This window comes from Stomoxys calcitrans, chromosome 4, assembly GCF_963082655.1.
Source record: "Stomoxys calcitrans chromosome 4, idStoCalc2.1, whole genome shotgun sequence".
NCBI lineage: Eukaryota > Metazoa > Arthropoda > Insecta > Diptera > Muscidae > Stomoxys > Stomoxys calcitrans.
The window spans coordinates 181,239,183-181,254,934 of record NC_081555.1 but is presented as its reverse complement, the minus strand read 5'-3'; the positions used below and the strand labels follow the sequence as shown (position 1 = coordinate 181,254,934).

The 15,752-nt window shown below is 41.0% G+C and overlaps 2 protein-coding genes across 2 annotated transcripts; one reads left to right on the top strand and one right to left on the bottom strand.

Annotated features, from left to right (window-relative positions):
- Positions 1 to 7,385: 7,385 nt before the first annotated feature.
- On the top strand, positions 7,386 to 7,784 carry LOC106083967 (protamine-2-like). Its single transcript, XM_013247308.2, has one exon. The coding sequence runs from the start codon at positions 7,386 to 7,388 to the stop codon at positions 7,782 to 7,784; it is 399 nt and encodes a 132-aa protein (XP_013102762.2).
- Positions 7,785 to 7,845: 61 nt separating this feature from the next.
- LOC106083972 (transient receptor potential cation channel subfamily V member 1) lies at positions 7,846 to 11,878 on the bottom strand. The gene is made up of 9 exons (XM_013247311.2): positions 11,720 to 11,878; positions 10,963 to 11,654; positions 10,572 to 10,797; positions 10,107 to 10,510; positions 9,901 to 10,052; positions 9,621 to 9,837; positions 8,395 to 9,564; positions 8,110 to 8,336; positions 7,846 to 8,038 (listed from the first exon to the last, which is right to left on the bottom strand). The coding sequence occupies exons 1-9, from the start codon at positions 11,856 to 11,858 to the stop codon at positions 7,876 to 7,878; spliced, it is 3,390 nt and encodes a 1,129-aa protein (XP_013102765.2). The 5' UTR covers positions 11,859 to 11,878; the 3' UTR covers positions 7,846 to 7,875.
- Positions 11,879 to 15,752: the final 3,874 nt, after the last annotated feature.

Genomic DNA, 15,752 nt, shown 5'->3' with positions numbered 1-15,752 from the left:
CACATATGTTATCAATGATGGATATATAATGTTGCAGTTAATCCTAATGCTGTTCCTCAGAATGTATGCACCTTCTTGCAGTCATTTCATAATTTATAGTATGGACTTAATCAGACATGTCTATCAATTGGTATTATAAAGCATACATTGTCCGCATTTCATCCACCCAAAGTCTAAGATTAGAGTTGCTGGTATTAATTTGACGAAATAGCTTTAATTATAAATAATTCATTGAAGGCGAATATAACCATCAAACGGAAAAAAGATACTTCTTCGTCGCATCACATCCCATCAACTTTGATGGAAACACATCAGCCTCATCCCCCTATTCCCCATCCATAGCCATGAGATGTCCAATGGCTATTAACAGTCCATTTTTGGAAATGCCAGTCTTCTATCTCATTTTACACCAACACCTATTTTGATTGAGATTTTTATGTGGCCACTAAGTAGGTTTGCTAATACTGTGAGAATGTGTGTGTGTGTGTGTTTCCGTAATACATGCACCAAGCCACACCAATCAGCACGGATAGATGTTCAAGTGTTCAAGTAAACTCACATCCTGGTATCTCGTAAAATATTCTGTAAAAGCAGTCACGAAACTATAATGTCACACAGTGGGTTGAGATTAAAAAGTCTATTTTGCAGGAAAAGTCATTTGTGATTTCGAATGTTTCACAAATTGGGTGGTGTGGAGTGGGAATACAGAGTATCTTTTTCTTTGGATTTTCTACGCACGCAAAATTTCGAACGAATAGAGATTGGCGCCTGAAACTCTGCACGAATACTTCCTGTTAGTGTAGATCGGTTGGGATTGTAAGTGGGTCATATCGGTTCAAGTTTTGATATAGAACCCATATGTGGTGAGTAGTGTAGTCTGTTTGATCCGATCTTGGATCTTGACTTCTTGAACCACTAGAGGGCGCAATTCTTAACCGATTTGGCTGAAATTTTGTACAACGTCTTCTCCCATGACCTTCACAAACGTGTCATATATGGTCTGAAACTGTCTATAGCCTGATACAGCTCCCATATAAACCGATCTAGAGATTTTACTTCTTGATCTGACGATTTTACCTGGCGCAATTCTCCGAATTGGCTGAAATGTTACACAATGACTTCTACTATGGTCTCCAACATTCCGGTCGGACCTTAACTTGTTATAGCTCCTATAGCATAACAATTCTTATCCATTATCCTTTGTTTGCCCATAAAGAGATACCGGGCAAAGAACGCGATAAAAGCGATCCATGGTGAAGGGTATATAAGATTCGGCCCGGCCGATGTTTTTACTTATTATCATTAGAATGTTTAATGATATAAGCGAATCTAAAGCAAGCAAAAGCATGCTAACCATGGCCGGGACGAATCTTGGGAACCCACCACCATGAATTCTGCTGAAAATAAATTTAGTTGAAGGGCATAATTTTTTCTACACACCAAACTTTTGTTAGGTTAGGTTTAAGTGGCAGTCTGCCATCAAACTCACTTAGACGTTTTCGTCCATTGTGATACCACAGGAACAGAAGAAGGAAGATGCCTTCTAGTTTCTACCGTTGAACCATCCAGATAGCTTTCAAAAGCCCAATAACTTGCGAATGTTCACATCCGCTAAATCAGACAGGTTCTCAAAGAAGTGAGAACCTAAAGTGGAACTCCTTCTGACTGCTAGTGCGGGACACATACACATAAGGTGTTCTATAGTTTCTTCTTCCTCGATGTCCCTATAGCTTCTGCAAAAGTTGTTGCTGGCAACCTTCAGTCTGTCAGCATGTTTTCCGATTAGACAGTAACCTGTTAGACGGACACAATGACTGAGACGTCTGTTCTAGCCAATGACAGCAAAGCAGTATACCTCTTCAAGTCTAGGTTAGGCCACTTAGTTTTCGAATGCTCACAGCCCCCTTTATCTATCATTCGTCGTCCTTTGGGCTTGGTCCTGAAAACTTAGCTTACATGTCGCTAGAGGCATACCAACAGATACCAGTGTCCCTGGAGTGTGTAAGATAGTTCCTTGTCTCGCAAGCTCATCTGCTTTAGAATTCCCTGGGATATCTCTGTGGCCCAGCACCCAAAACAGGTGAATTTTGAACTATTCAGCCATCTCGTTGAGAGATCTGCGAGAGTCGTGTTTGTGTTCAGAAATACGTTCTCCAGGGATTTAATGGCTGTTTGGCTGTCTGAGAAGATATTTATGCCAATCGTTGTAATGACATTATTTCTAAGCCATTCCACCACTTACTTAATTGCAAGGATCTCTGCTTGATACACACTGCAATGGTCGGGTAACCTCTTCCTTCTATGACCAGTTCTAGATCTTTAGTGTACACCCCAAAGCCCACCCGATCGTTTAGTTTGGAACCAACCGAATAGAAGTCTATGTAACTTCTGTTACCAGGGATATCGTACTTCCAATCGGTTCTTTCAGGAATAGTGGTACAGTAATTTTTGTCAAAAAGCGGCTCAGGTAGAGTGTAATCCACACTTCCTGGAACATCGGATATTGTATCAAGGATAACACAGTGTCCGTAGCCACCACATGACAAATGAGAAAGCTCCCTCAACCTCACGGCAGTGGTCGCTGCAATTTGGGTAGCCACAATGTCCAGAGGCATAAGATATAGCATTAAATTTAATGCACCAGATGGTGTCGTCCTCAGTACGACTGTGATGTACAAACAAGCCATCCTTAGGATCCGCCACCAGACCACAACACCATATAGCATAATAGGTCTGACAACTGTAGTATATAGCCATGACACGCGGTCTAAATCCCCAACTTTTGCCAATGGCTCTCTTGCAGGTGTATAGGACAAGAGTGGCCTTTCTTGCCCTTTCCAAAATGTTGGATTTCCTGTCCAGCAAAATACCCAGGTATTTTGCGCTTTCTGTAAATGGAACATTATCTCCACCCAAACAGACAGGTTCCACTGTAGGCAATATTTATCTCCTGCTGAAAAGCTACTACTACTACTTTATTTATGAGTACACCGACCGTTCCGAATCACATTGTGAGTCGATCCGCCCGGCTGCCCGTCCGACTGTCTTTTTGTTTGACTATCCTTCTGTTGGTACACTTTTTTTTTGTATTCAATGACCTAATCATTTGTCTACAAACATTTTCAGTCGTAAAAACAAGTGATAAAAAGCCAACTATTGCCACCCATCTACCAAATATATTTATTCCCATCCCATTGTGCAACAGTGGAAGGTACAAGAAATTACTAATCAGCATGGATAAGGCATCCAGATGGCTTAATACAACTGCGAACGTGACCAGAGCTGCGTGAGCAAATGTTTGCAAAGCACACCGAGAGCTATTCGTCCTGACTTGTCCGTTTCCGTTGCGGTGGCCAAGTTGGCATTGGTGTTGGTGTTGATGTTGATGTCGGTATCGCTGTTGTTGAGACTTCTACTATTTTACATGGACATGTACGTTGTAATCGTACGCGCACACTTTGGTTGGGTAATGAAATCACATTTGGCCCAACTGTATCAACTCTAGGCAAATGATCACGGATTTGAAGGTGGTGGTGGGGATGGTTTGCTTGCTTCTACCTGCCTGGGAACGAGGCTCCTTAAAGTTTGAAATCAAGAAAGATTCCCGAGATGCCAATAGAATAACAATGAGTATTTTTAACCAAAATTAAATTGGGGTGGGCTAGGAAAAACCACAATGAAAGTGTTAAGTGCTGACAATTTCTCATAATGGCATCTTAAAGTTAAGGGCCAATCAATCGATGGGTTGGGTGAAATGTCTGCTCAATGTGTAACCTTTGACAGTCATCTGTTTCACATCTGTATTGACATGACCCAGTTCACTTAAAGGGGCCATAACATGTGTTCCAATGATCAAACGATCATTGGTTTGATTGCTGGGTTCGATTGCCTTGTTGACTCAAGTGGCATCTTGAGTCTAGCCGCATCCAATACCATTCACCTTTCATATAAATTTTAGAATATTTTCAAGAAAATCATCATTCATTCATTGGTCATCGAACAATTAGTACAACACCCAAGGCCATTGAGGAATACCTGAAGTTGCGATGAAAGTAACCTTCTTATTGGCCCTTTTGGCCCTCCTGTGCGCTGTTTACTACAGCGAAGCTGCCACTGCTGCCATCTCCAAGAGTGGAGAATTGAAAAAACGCTTGAAACCTGCCTTGGCGCCCCACAACAGAAATAAAAATCAGGCAAAAGAATTGGAGAAAACTGATGAGGAGGACAACGAAGACGATGAGGCTATAGTGAAAATCGACAACGATGACGAAGATAACATCGAAAATGATGATGACGATGAAGAAGATGCCGACGATGATAGAGCTAATAGTCGTCGCAGACGTATGCGCCGCAGGCTACGCCGTCAACGCAGGCGTCAACGTAGACATCGCAGGAAACTCCGTAAGCAACGCAGGCGTCGTAGAAATCACCGCGGTTAAATCCCTCTCTTAGTTAACTGATCAAATGATGATATGGAAAATAAAAAAATTATGAAACAAATTTTATGTCTCTTTTAATATATCGCAGTTCCTTTGACATTCAGAGTTTGTGACAAGGAACGAACAAGTTGTGAGGGGGGACTAAGGATTTTCGAACGATAAAGCACTTATCCCTCTATCTTAAGACATTAGGGAGGATTTTAGATTTTCATTTCGGTGATATTTTGTGTGAAGTTGTTTGTGCTAGTATCAGCATGGTTGTAAAGACTCGTAATTTGAGCCTAAAAAAGTTTCTAAATTCGAAGGAACTATCGAATTCACATTTATATGAATATCAATTGCCATTGATAGGTTTCAAATTGACCGGATGAAAAGGTTAAACCATGGAGGTTGTTTCGGGCATTCATTGCAAATATGATGCACAGAGATATTTTTTTTTTTATAACCACTGCCATAGTATAGGGTAGCCATAGTATGGGCATGCAATAGATTAGGGATGTCCATAGCTTTTAGATGAGCAAGTGACAATAAAATAATTGAAATTCTACCTGAGGTGAGGTTGAAATGATGCACAGTGGGAGAAAATCGAAAAAAAACTTGTAAAAAATATGCCAATTGAAAACGGATAGAGATAAATCTTTGAAGTTTGAAATTGTTAAAGCTGAAGTATTACACTCAACAAATTTTTAGAAAACCAGTAAGGAAGGGCAAAAGTCAGGCGGTGTCGACTATATAATACCCTACACCCAACCTGTAAGTACAATGTTGGACCTTTATCCTATTCTGAACCAATTTTAATGGACCTCGGCGAGCAAATATATTCAAACTGTAAAAACAATTTCGAGCAAACTTCTCAGAAAATGTGGTTGTCGTCGAGGAAAGCGTTGTGCAAAATGTTGGAAAGATTGGTCAAACAATGCGCTTGCAGTAGCTCTTGGGGTGAAAATCTGGCGATATACATATTTGACAGCTATATCTAAATCTGGCCCGGCTATACACCAATATGACCCGATTGGTTTCATAAACTACGTTTGTTCTGTTCATAAAAACCTGTTTCAATGGCTCAATCTGTTTTCCATTTGCAAAATCATCTGAAGAGGGTCTTAAATTCGGTTTTAATGAGCAGTGTAAACGGGGTTATAAATTGCTTGGATGATAAAAACCTGTTGCAAACTTAAATGGGTATGTTATGGTCCCAAGACCCAAAACCAAATGATCGGTCTATATGGTAGCTGTTTCGAAATAGGGTCCGAGATTTGATAGGTGCAATTGAACTCACTGATCGCAATTTCAGAAAAATTGGCTCAAGAATAGGTATTTTATAGGTCAAAACGATTTCGTGCTACTCACAAAATCCCTAAATATTCTTTATTCCACGCCTTTAAATCAGTTCAAATCTGGAAATGTGTCCCCAGCGAATTGCCGGTGTCTGTTAGCCGCGCAAGCCGGGCAGTGACATAGGAAATGCACCAAAGTCCCATCATCTCCTACCGCGTTGCCAGAAAGGCTTTGGATTCACCAAGTCTACTGACAGCATTCCTCTGGCCAAATTGTCTGCTCTTTCATTACCTCTCGCTCCGTTATGGCGCGGCAAACAAGATCATACCATCCTCAGAGATAAGGCCTCCAAGAACTTACCGTCCTTATTGTTATATACCTGATGGTCATCTTTCTGTCCATATGGATGTTGGCACTCGAGTTTACACCATATCACTTCACCCACTTCGTGTTCACTCGAATCTCCACCTGCAGTACCGCATTATGGTCAGCCAGTTCTCTGTCCCTGGGTCCTCAATGTAGACCAACAGGTCAACTCTGTCCTATAGTTTTGATCCATCCGTGAAACACGATATAGCTGCCATACAAACCGATCTTGGGTCTTGGGTCTTCTTGAGCCTCTAGAGGGCGCAATTCTTGTCCAATTTTACTGAAATTTTGCACGTAGTTTTTTGGTATCACTTTCAACAACTGTGCTAAGTATGGCGTAAATCGGTATAGAACCTCATATAACAGTCATATAAACCGATCTGGGATCTTGACTTTTGATCCTCCAGAAGGCGCAATTCTTATCCGATTTGGCTGAAATTTTGTACAACGGTTTCTCTTTTCAACATACGTGTTTAATATGGTCTGATCAATAGCTTGATACAGCTCCCATATAAACCTATTTCTCGATTTTGCTTCTACCTTTCCCTAATTGGGTCTAAAATAGTTCTAAAACTGCTCCATAATTATGTATTTTCTTTGAAAATTACTATTCAATTTTTAATGATTTAAGTTGGACTTTGAATTTCGGTGCATTCAGCGAACTTTAATAAAATCTTAAAGCGATCATACATAAAAAATATTTTTTTTTTTTTTCACTACAAATTTAAAGCAAATATTTGCAAAAATTTTTTGAACTAAATCACATTTCATGAGCACATTTTTCTCTTCAACTCGTCCCAGAATGAAAAAAACAACATGTGATATTTACTTGCAATTCCCTGGCAGACCATCACCTTAGCTCAAGACTAAAACGTGTCAAAATTGGAGCATTAATGCCACTGTATGTTGCAACCAACTATCGCTTAGAGTTTGTAGCAAACAAGTACAGCAATTAAAAAAAAAAGTGGGTCACACCTAATGACATGGCTGCGAGAGCCAAATGTGGATGTGCTTGCGAAGCACTGAAGCACTCCGCGTTGAAAATATTGAAGCAAAATGAAGAACATTACAGATGTTTAGATACAGCTTCGAAGGCATGTTTTTAACAACTTCCTCAAATATTTAATCAAGTGCTGAAGACTTCCGAATTCTGTGGCTCTGCTCGAGTGTTCTATTGAATCTTGAATAATACTATAAATATGTAGACCTTTCTGGAAAAGATCATCATTCGGTCAGCGTTCATTCGAATATTAATAACATTTGAAACATTTTGAAGGCATCAGTAGAAGATCTTTCAAAATGAAATTTTCCCTTGCTCTCCTTTTCGGTTTGCTGGCATTGCTGAGCATTGTCCAATACTCAAGTGCAGGCTCAGCTGCTTTTGGCAGCAGGAAGGCATTGAAAGGTGGCATCGCCCAACACAAGACAGCTGTAGAGGCTAAGCTCAGTGACTTGGAAGCAAAACTCCATGATGAAGAAGACGACGAAGAAGAAGAAGAAGCTCCCACAAACAAATTGCTTAAACCCGAGGAAGAAGAGGATGAAGAAGATGACGATGAAGATGATTTGGACTCTCGGGCCAACAGACGTGGACGCAGGCGCAGGCATCGCATGAGACAACGTCGTCGTCGCCAACGCCAACGTAGACGTCGCATGCACAGACGCCGTCGCATGCACAGGCGTCAACATCGCGGTTAAACCAAAACCATTTTTGAAGACCCCAAATGTTCATCTTGAATAAAAGCAGAAGAGCCTTGAGTTCGTTTCATATTGAGAAAATAGTTTGAGTTTATTTCTTTGCTAGGATCTTATTGATGTTTTGTAATTCACGGGTACTCCAGGGCTCAAGAGGATCTGGGGGTGATACTTCCACTTCACGTTTTTTCTTTAAAGGAGCCGAACGGCCTCTCTGATAGTCAGATGATTCCTCTCCAGTATACTCTGGAGAAACTCTGCAATAGTAGTGAATGGCTAAGACGAAAGGACTCAAAATTATTTTTTTTTTTTTAAGAACCCTAATTACCTATTTTTGCGCCTTATACGAGCAGTTTTGGCCCTACGTGCAGCATCATCCTGCTGATATTGACGCTTGCGCAAATGGAATTGTTTCATGGTGGCATGAACTTCTTCCACGGTGGGCATATCTTCCATCGTTTCACCTGAAGTATCATTGGCGTCCTCGGTCTCAACATCGGCTTCTTGTTCCACAGTTAGAATGTGTTCCGCCAAAGCTTCCTGAAAATCAAAAGCCTGAAAATAACAGCAAAATGGTAATTTGTTGGCCCACTTTGATTTTTCAAAATCTTACCGGAATACTCTCTTCGTCCTCCTCCTTTGGTCGCACATTATCCCACACCGAATTGATCAACTTGTCCGAACTATCTCCCAGGGTACTTTTAGGTAGAGGAGCCTTAAACAAAGCATTGCGAGTCCTGCGAGCCAGTGATAACTTTCCCAATATGGGACCTCCCCCATCGCTTTCCTCGGTTTCAACATCGGCCACCATTTTCATGAATTGCTCCAATTTCTTGGGATCGACAATGTCCTTGGGATCTTGGAAGAGGTTGGTCAAGTTCGTACCCATAGGCATGACACCCAAGGCTGCCGTAGCACTATCCACAGGTACCACAGGTTGTTCGGGTAGTTTGATCAATTTGACATCCTTGAGGCTTGTGGCCTCAGTGGGTGGTTTGCTCTCCATGGGTGGCTGGGTTTTCATTGTCTGTTCCACCAAATCAAAGGCTTTGTTGGCCAACTGCTTGAGGGCTACATAGAATTGGGGGTCACGAACTTCCGGTGCCTCTTCGGCCATTAGAATTAAGTCTCTCAAGGGATCAGGGGCTGGCACCAAAGGCGCTTCCTTCTTACTTATGGTGGTGGGGCTGGAGGTTTTCATTATCATGCCTGAACTTGAGACAGGGTCATTGGCAAAATTCAGCATATCCATGGCATTTGTTAGATTGGATTGCCCAGTTTGTTCGGGATGGAGATTATATGGGTCTTTCAGTTTCTTTTTGGTTATCTTGATGGGACTGGAGATAGAGGCCCGTCCCCACATGAGACGCCTCATTTCTTCACCGGTCATTCCGCGTTTCTTCAAAGCATTCAGAGTCACCCGACCCACACGTTTCCAGTTCGACACCGCACCCTTACGTTGCTTGGCTCTGGTCTTGCTTTTGCTTTTGATCACCATAACCCCTCTCACTTCAAAGCCCGAGTCATCCGAAGGCCCCAAAGGTATGGAGTAGGCCTCCAAATAGTTCTTTGCGTCCGCCTGAGGGACAGCTCTCTCTAGGGTGACCACAATTTTAGCCCATTGCTTCATCCACTCCTTTTCGGATTGTTCAATGACATGGGCATAGGTGTTGCCCATCATGGCAATCAGCATGTTGAGCAGCAATATGGGCACAAAAATCATGAAGATGACAAAAACGGTTTTGGACAAATTGGGATAGGTTGTTTGATTAAGATCGGGATACTGAAATGCAGAGAGGTGATTGAGAACCTATTTTTCACAAAGTTGTTAACACTCACATTGTAATCACCCAAGGTGGTCTGAAACAATGCCATCCAAGTGCTGGGGAAGGTATCAAACATGGTGGAACTCAATTGGGGATGACCTTTGTATAAGAAATAGAAGGCCTGAGAAAAGCCACACAAAACTATGGAATAAATGATGCCGAAGGTGAACATGTCACCTGTTATCATGGAGTAGATCATAGTAACAAAGGGACCCGTTAAGCGAATAGCTCTGAAAGAGAGGGTGGAGACTTATAGCAAGTGGCTCTATAGTAACCTAAAGACATCAACCCACCCTGCAAAGAACATGAGCAGAAACCAGCTGCCAGGAACTGCAAATATCAAAATGGCCTCTTCGGTATCGGTATCACCCATCAGACGGAAGGGTATGCAAGCCAGAATCATGAGATTTGAAACCAAAAAAATCACCTTGGCAGGAGCATGGGACTGCAAGGACAAACAGTACTACTAAGAATTCCCGTAATTGTGGTCCTAACTCACCAATTGCTTCAAAAAGGCAGCTAATCCTTGATTCTTAATCTCATCACCCTGTTGAAATATCAAAAAACTAAGAACCCCCGCAATTGTACACAGCTCTGCACAATATCTGGCTATTGTCTGCACATCATATTCCTCGTTCTCAATATCGGCCTCTGTGGGCTTCACATCACCCAGTTCCCCTTGTTCTTCCTCCTCTTCCTCACCATCATGTGCTGGTCTTAAATAAATCGCTGACGAGAGGCACAACAAATGAACCACCAAAATCAAAAGACGTTTTAAAAATTGATTCTGAGCAAAGGTCTTCCATTTCTCCTCCAGCAGACGTTGAATTATGCCACCATCCAACATGTCCAAATGTTCCTCCTTGGTACCATTTAGGATAATAAACAAAGCCGAATTCCAATCTGAAATTTGAATTTTATAAGGATTGATTGATTTTTGCCTTGCAAACTGATAACCCGTTACTTGTTCTTCCATCTGGCAGCAGAGTGTCCAGGGCATTCAATGGATATCCCGAGCATGTTATGTTGCTGTAACGCCAGAACTCCCTGGCGGATAATTCCAACATCTCGCGGAACACTTCAGCACGACCTAATTTACAGGCCAACGTTAGAGGTGTCAGACCACCATCATTGACGATCCCATTCTTGGCGGGAGTTCTTGGGTGTCGTAAGGCATAGCCGAACATGTCCTAGAAAAAAAAAGACGAACGATTAACACAAAACACCATGTTTCATACTCTCAACTTGAAATATTCCCAAAACTATAAAGAACCAATATTAGGTTCTCGGATCACATCCCATCCTTACTGAATAATCCACTAAAATGACCGTTAGATGTATTCCAATTTACTCACCAATTTGTCGCACACTACCACCATATGCAAAATCATATTGCCAAAGCTATCCTGGGCATCTGGATCGGCATCGTGGTCAATTAGCAAATTATAGACACTCTCATTGGCACAGCAAGCAGCCCACGAGAGTGGATATTCGCCCATATAAGCCAAGCCCTCATAATCGGTACTTTTTGCAGGGTTGGCTCTCTGTTGATCTCGTGGCAAAAAGAAACTTCCAATCGCCCTTTGATTTATGTCAGCCCCCGCTTCAATCAAGTCAGCTACCAATTCATTGTTGCTATAGGCTATGGCCAAATGTAGGGCACTGGCGCCCAAATACTCCTCACCCTCGATGACATCCAAGGCCAAGCGGGGAAATACTCTCAGCAATATGCGAGCCAATTTCGTGTGCATTTTTGAATCGCATATTATGAGGACATGCAACAAACTTTCACCCAAAGCTCCCCGATACTGCATTTGCCAACAGGCACTGTGGTCCTTCCATTTGCTCAGCGGATCATGTATGGACAGTGAAGCTTCAATGGGTATGGTGACCTCGGTATGATCTCGATACTTCCAGCGTAAGAATTCGGCACGATTTATGACTTGACCCTTGCCATCGTTGTACATAAAGACCCCGAACTGTTCGCGTATCAATTGCTCCACAGCCACCAGACCACCAGTGTTTATGGCATCTATAAGATCTCCACCTAAATGGTAAGCAAAGGGAAATGGGAAATTTAAGGAGCTGAGGTTCTTGACTTTCCCTTCCAACCTCTTTTAAAATCAGCCAATTTGTATAGCAAACACTTGCTGGCTGTGGCCGATGATTGCGAGATGACAGCATCCAAAATGGCTCCCGGTTTCATTTCCTGGGGCTTTTTTCGCAAACATTTCTTCATAAAAATCCTCATTGCTTTCACTTTTACTGCTTTCTCTTATAAATCAAAAAGTGGTTCACTACTCCAGGACTTTCAATGACCAAATGTTGCATAAATTGTTTTATCAATCGTCCTTAGTTGGCTTCGTCTAACATTACAGACGTTGCCACGGCAATATTTGTTGTGGTGCCATAAATAGCGATACTGTAAATGCAAAACATGAGGTGTATGGTGAAATGTTCTCAAAAGTAAAACTTCAATAAAGTTTTCTGCGAAGGCAAGACTTCACGGAAAATGTCTCTAAAGATGCATTTTCAATGACATTTTCTCTAACAAAAAAATCCCGCAATTTTTATCCGTTTTTGGCCAAAATAGAGCGTTTTGTTAGGACTTCCAACACCTGTGCCAAGTACGGTCTAAATCGGTTTATAACCTGATATAGCTTCCCGATCTCCCGATTTGACTTCTTGAGTCCTTACAAGCCGTAATTTTTGTCCGATTTGGCTCAAATTTTTTATGCGGTGTTCTTTTACAACTTTCAACAACTGTGCCAAATGCGGCCCAAACAAGCCTATAACCTTATAAAGCTTCCAAATAAACCAATCTCCCAATTTGACATCTTTAGCCATTGAAAGACGCAATTTTCATCCAATTTAGTTAAAATTTTGCATATTCGTTCTATAATGACTTCCAACAACTGTACGGTCCAAAAAACTATAAAATTATGCCCTTCAACTAAACTTTTTTGTTTGTATGTTTGTCCCGTATAGACTTACCTTAAAACTTTCACAGATTGTGTAAGTTGATCTGGAAGGAAACATAGGCTATATAATTTTTTGATATCGGAGGGGGGCGGACCCTCCCCCTTACAACAAAAGTACTACCCAAAAATAAAAGTGAACCGATCGGTACAATATGGCATTCAAATGAAAGGTATTCAAGAGTAGAGTACGAATCTCGTAATAAAAGTTGGGTCGAGGTACCTGGGGGACCGCCCCAGCCCCGAAACCCCTTAAAATAGGTTTATTTTACGATCATGACAATATGGGACTTAAACGAAAGGTATTCTGGAGTAGATTATGAATACGGTCAGGAAGTAGGAATAGGCGTTATAATTTATTGATATCGGAAGGGGGCGGACTCTCCACCGTTACCCCAAAAACACCACCCAAAATCTAAAGTGGACCGATAAGGACAATATGGGTATCAAATGAAAAGTATGCGGGAGTAAATAAGGAATGTGATATACAAATTCATGTCGAAGTATTAAGGGGGTCACCATACCCCCACAAAAACGCCCAAAATGGGCACATTAGCCAATCACGGATATATGGGACTCGGTTTGTTTGTTCCGTATAGAGTGAAAAACGGCAGAACCGATTTTCTGGAAATTTTCGCTTATTGTGTAGGTTGGTCTGGAAGGAAACATGGGTTATATAATTTTTCGGTATCGGAATGGTGACGGACCCTCCCCTTATGAAAAAAACATAACCAAAAATCAAATGTGGACCGATCGGGACAATATAAGTATCAAATGAAATATATTGGAGAGTAGAATACGAATATGGTATGGCAGCCCTAAAACCCAAACCCAAATGTGGATCATATAATTGGGGGACCGCTTTCCTCAAAAACCCCCCAAAGGGTAAAAATTTGCCGACCATGCCAATATGTGGCTCAAATGAAAGGTGTTTAAGATTAGAAAACTAATTTGAAAACCAATTTTGGTGCCAAGTGTTTGGGGGACGCCTCATCCTTTAAACTCTACTTAATCCAATGGCAAAATTGTGTTTGATCATCATAGTCTTTAAAGGATTAAGAAATTTGAACAAAACGTTCTCTAAAATCAAACAAATCACTTAATGTTTACCAACGACAAATCTTCAACGATATTTTCCCCTTAAAAAAATGTTTCATGAAATTTTCTACTTTGAGGAAATTTGTCCAAAGACAAATGCCATAGGAATTTTTTGAAGTCAATTTCAGCTTTTAGCGGATAAAACTAATAAAAACGTTTTCTGGTTAATGAGACCAAACACTCTTAAACGGTTTAACATTCGCAGAACGTTCTTATCAATATACAGTTAATTATTAGATATCTGCTTCATTGCATGTGGTCAAAGAAATTCCAAATCACATAGGATACAAGGCTTGTGGTCAATGCCGTGACTGCAGAAATGTGTGACCTGGCTAGGATTTTGTAACGAGGTGAGTTGAAAAAATAAACGACAGCGTGGGGAAGGGGCTATCGATTTACTGCCACCATCGAGAAGCATTGTACAGAGTACACAATCTTGTACGAGCGAGCATTCCACTACAATTCATGTGCCCACATCGTGTGTGAGTATGTATTCCCTTCTGCCATCCCGTCTTGGAGGATGCATGCGTGTATCTGGTATATGGGTGGAGTTTTCCAATGACCAAGAGTACAGAGTAATGTAATAAAGTGGTGCTGTGTTTTTGTTGTCGACGTTATCGTCTCCATATGTATTGTGCTCCCACTCATACTACTGCCTCCTGTTAGAGACATGCTGCGACTTTGGTATTTGTGTGCCCAGTCAGAGTGTAGGAGAATGTGTGTGTTTGTGCGTGTATGACTGTTTATATAAACCGCACTTGTAATCGCATATATGGTACATACATATGATTATATACCCATATGTATGCACACTGACACTGACACATACATACGTATGTATGAAGGTCTATATGTTCATTGAAATATACAAGAATTTCTGAACGACGAACAACGAAAACGACCATTCTCCAGCACTCGTCCAATCAGAATTGGAAAAATAAAATAAAACGAAAAAAATTTTGTTCGTTTCACACACATACACATATATGCACACTAACACTCACTCACATGATACACTGGAAAAGGAGACAAGTCAGCCAACAAAGGCCGCAGCCAGAGAGCAAGTGACAAAAACACCATCACTATGACGATGATGTGGATGGGGATGGTGGCATGGATGATGATGATGATGACGTACCTCCACATACATATGAACTCATGTACACACATCTACACACTCATATGTATATGATGATGCTTATATGTATTTATTCGTATGAGATGTACACAAATGTTTAAGAATGAAAAAAGAAACAAATTTTTTTCCTTTTTCTCTCTCATCTATCATGGAATCCAACTTCGAATGAAAGACGGTGAAAAAAAGAAATTGAAGAACACACCAGTGGCAACGACAACAAAGGAATTTACAAAAAACAAGAGTAGCTGGCAACTCTCACTCACACCCAACCCAACATATACACACACACACAAAACGACAATGATGGACATACGTATGATAGGAGTCATTCGTTGTAGCGGTAACATTTACAAGCATATATCATTTGAGTGGGTGTGTGCGAGGTAAGTTTTGTAGTATTGATGTACCAAAGATTTAACAAATATGTTTTTTAAAGAATAATCCTCATTTATGGTCGTATTTATACAAATCGTGGCATTTATAAATTGCAATTTCAGTCTATGTGTGTTTGTGTTTGTGTGCACTCATGTGTATTTGTAAAATTTAAATTTGAATTGCATCAATAATCGCAATAAGATAACGAAAAAAGGAAGCCTAATTGTAAGCCCTTATATATTAAAATAAGCGTTCCGTTGTTATAGCGTAGTGGTGCGGAGTCATGGGTTCAATTCCCCCCAGAGACTTCGCCCTGTATAATAATGGGCTAAACATTGTTCAAGGGAGTTTGAAGCGGACTACCAACCTTACACAACTTAAACTATGAACCAAAATACATATGAAAATAAACAAGTAAAAGCGTGCTAAGTTCGGCTAGGCCGAATCTTGGAAACCCACCACCATGGATTCTGCTATAAATTTATACAAAACAAATTTAGTTGAAGGGCATAATTTTATTTAATCTACATACCTCAGGAACCGAACAAGGATGACC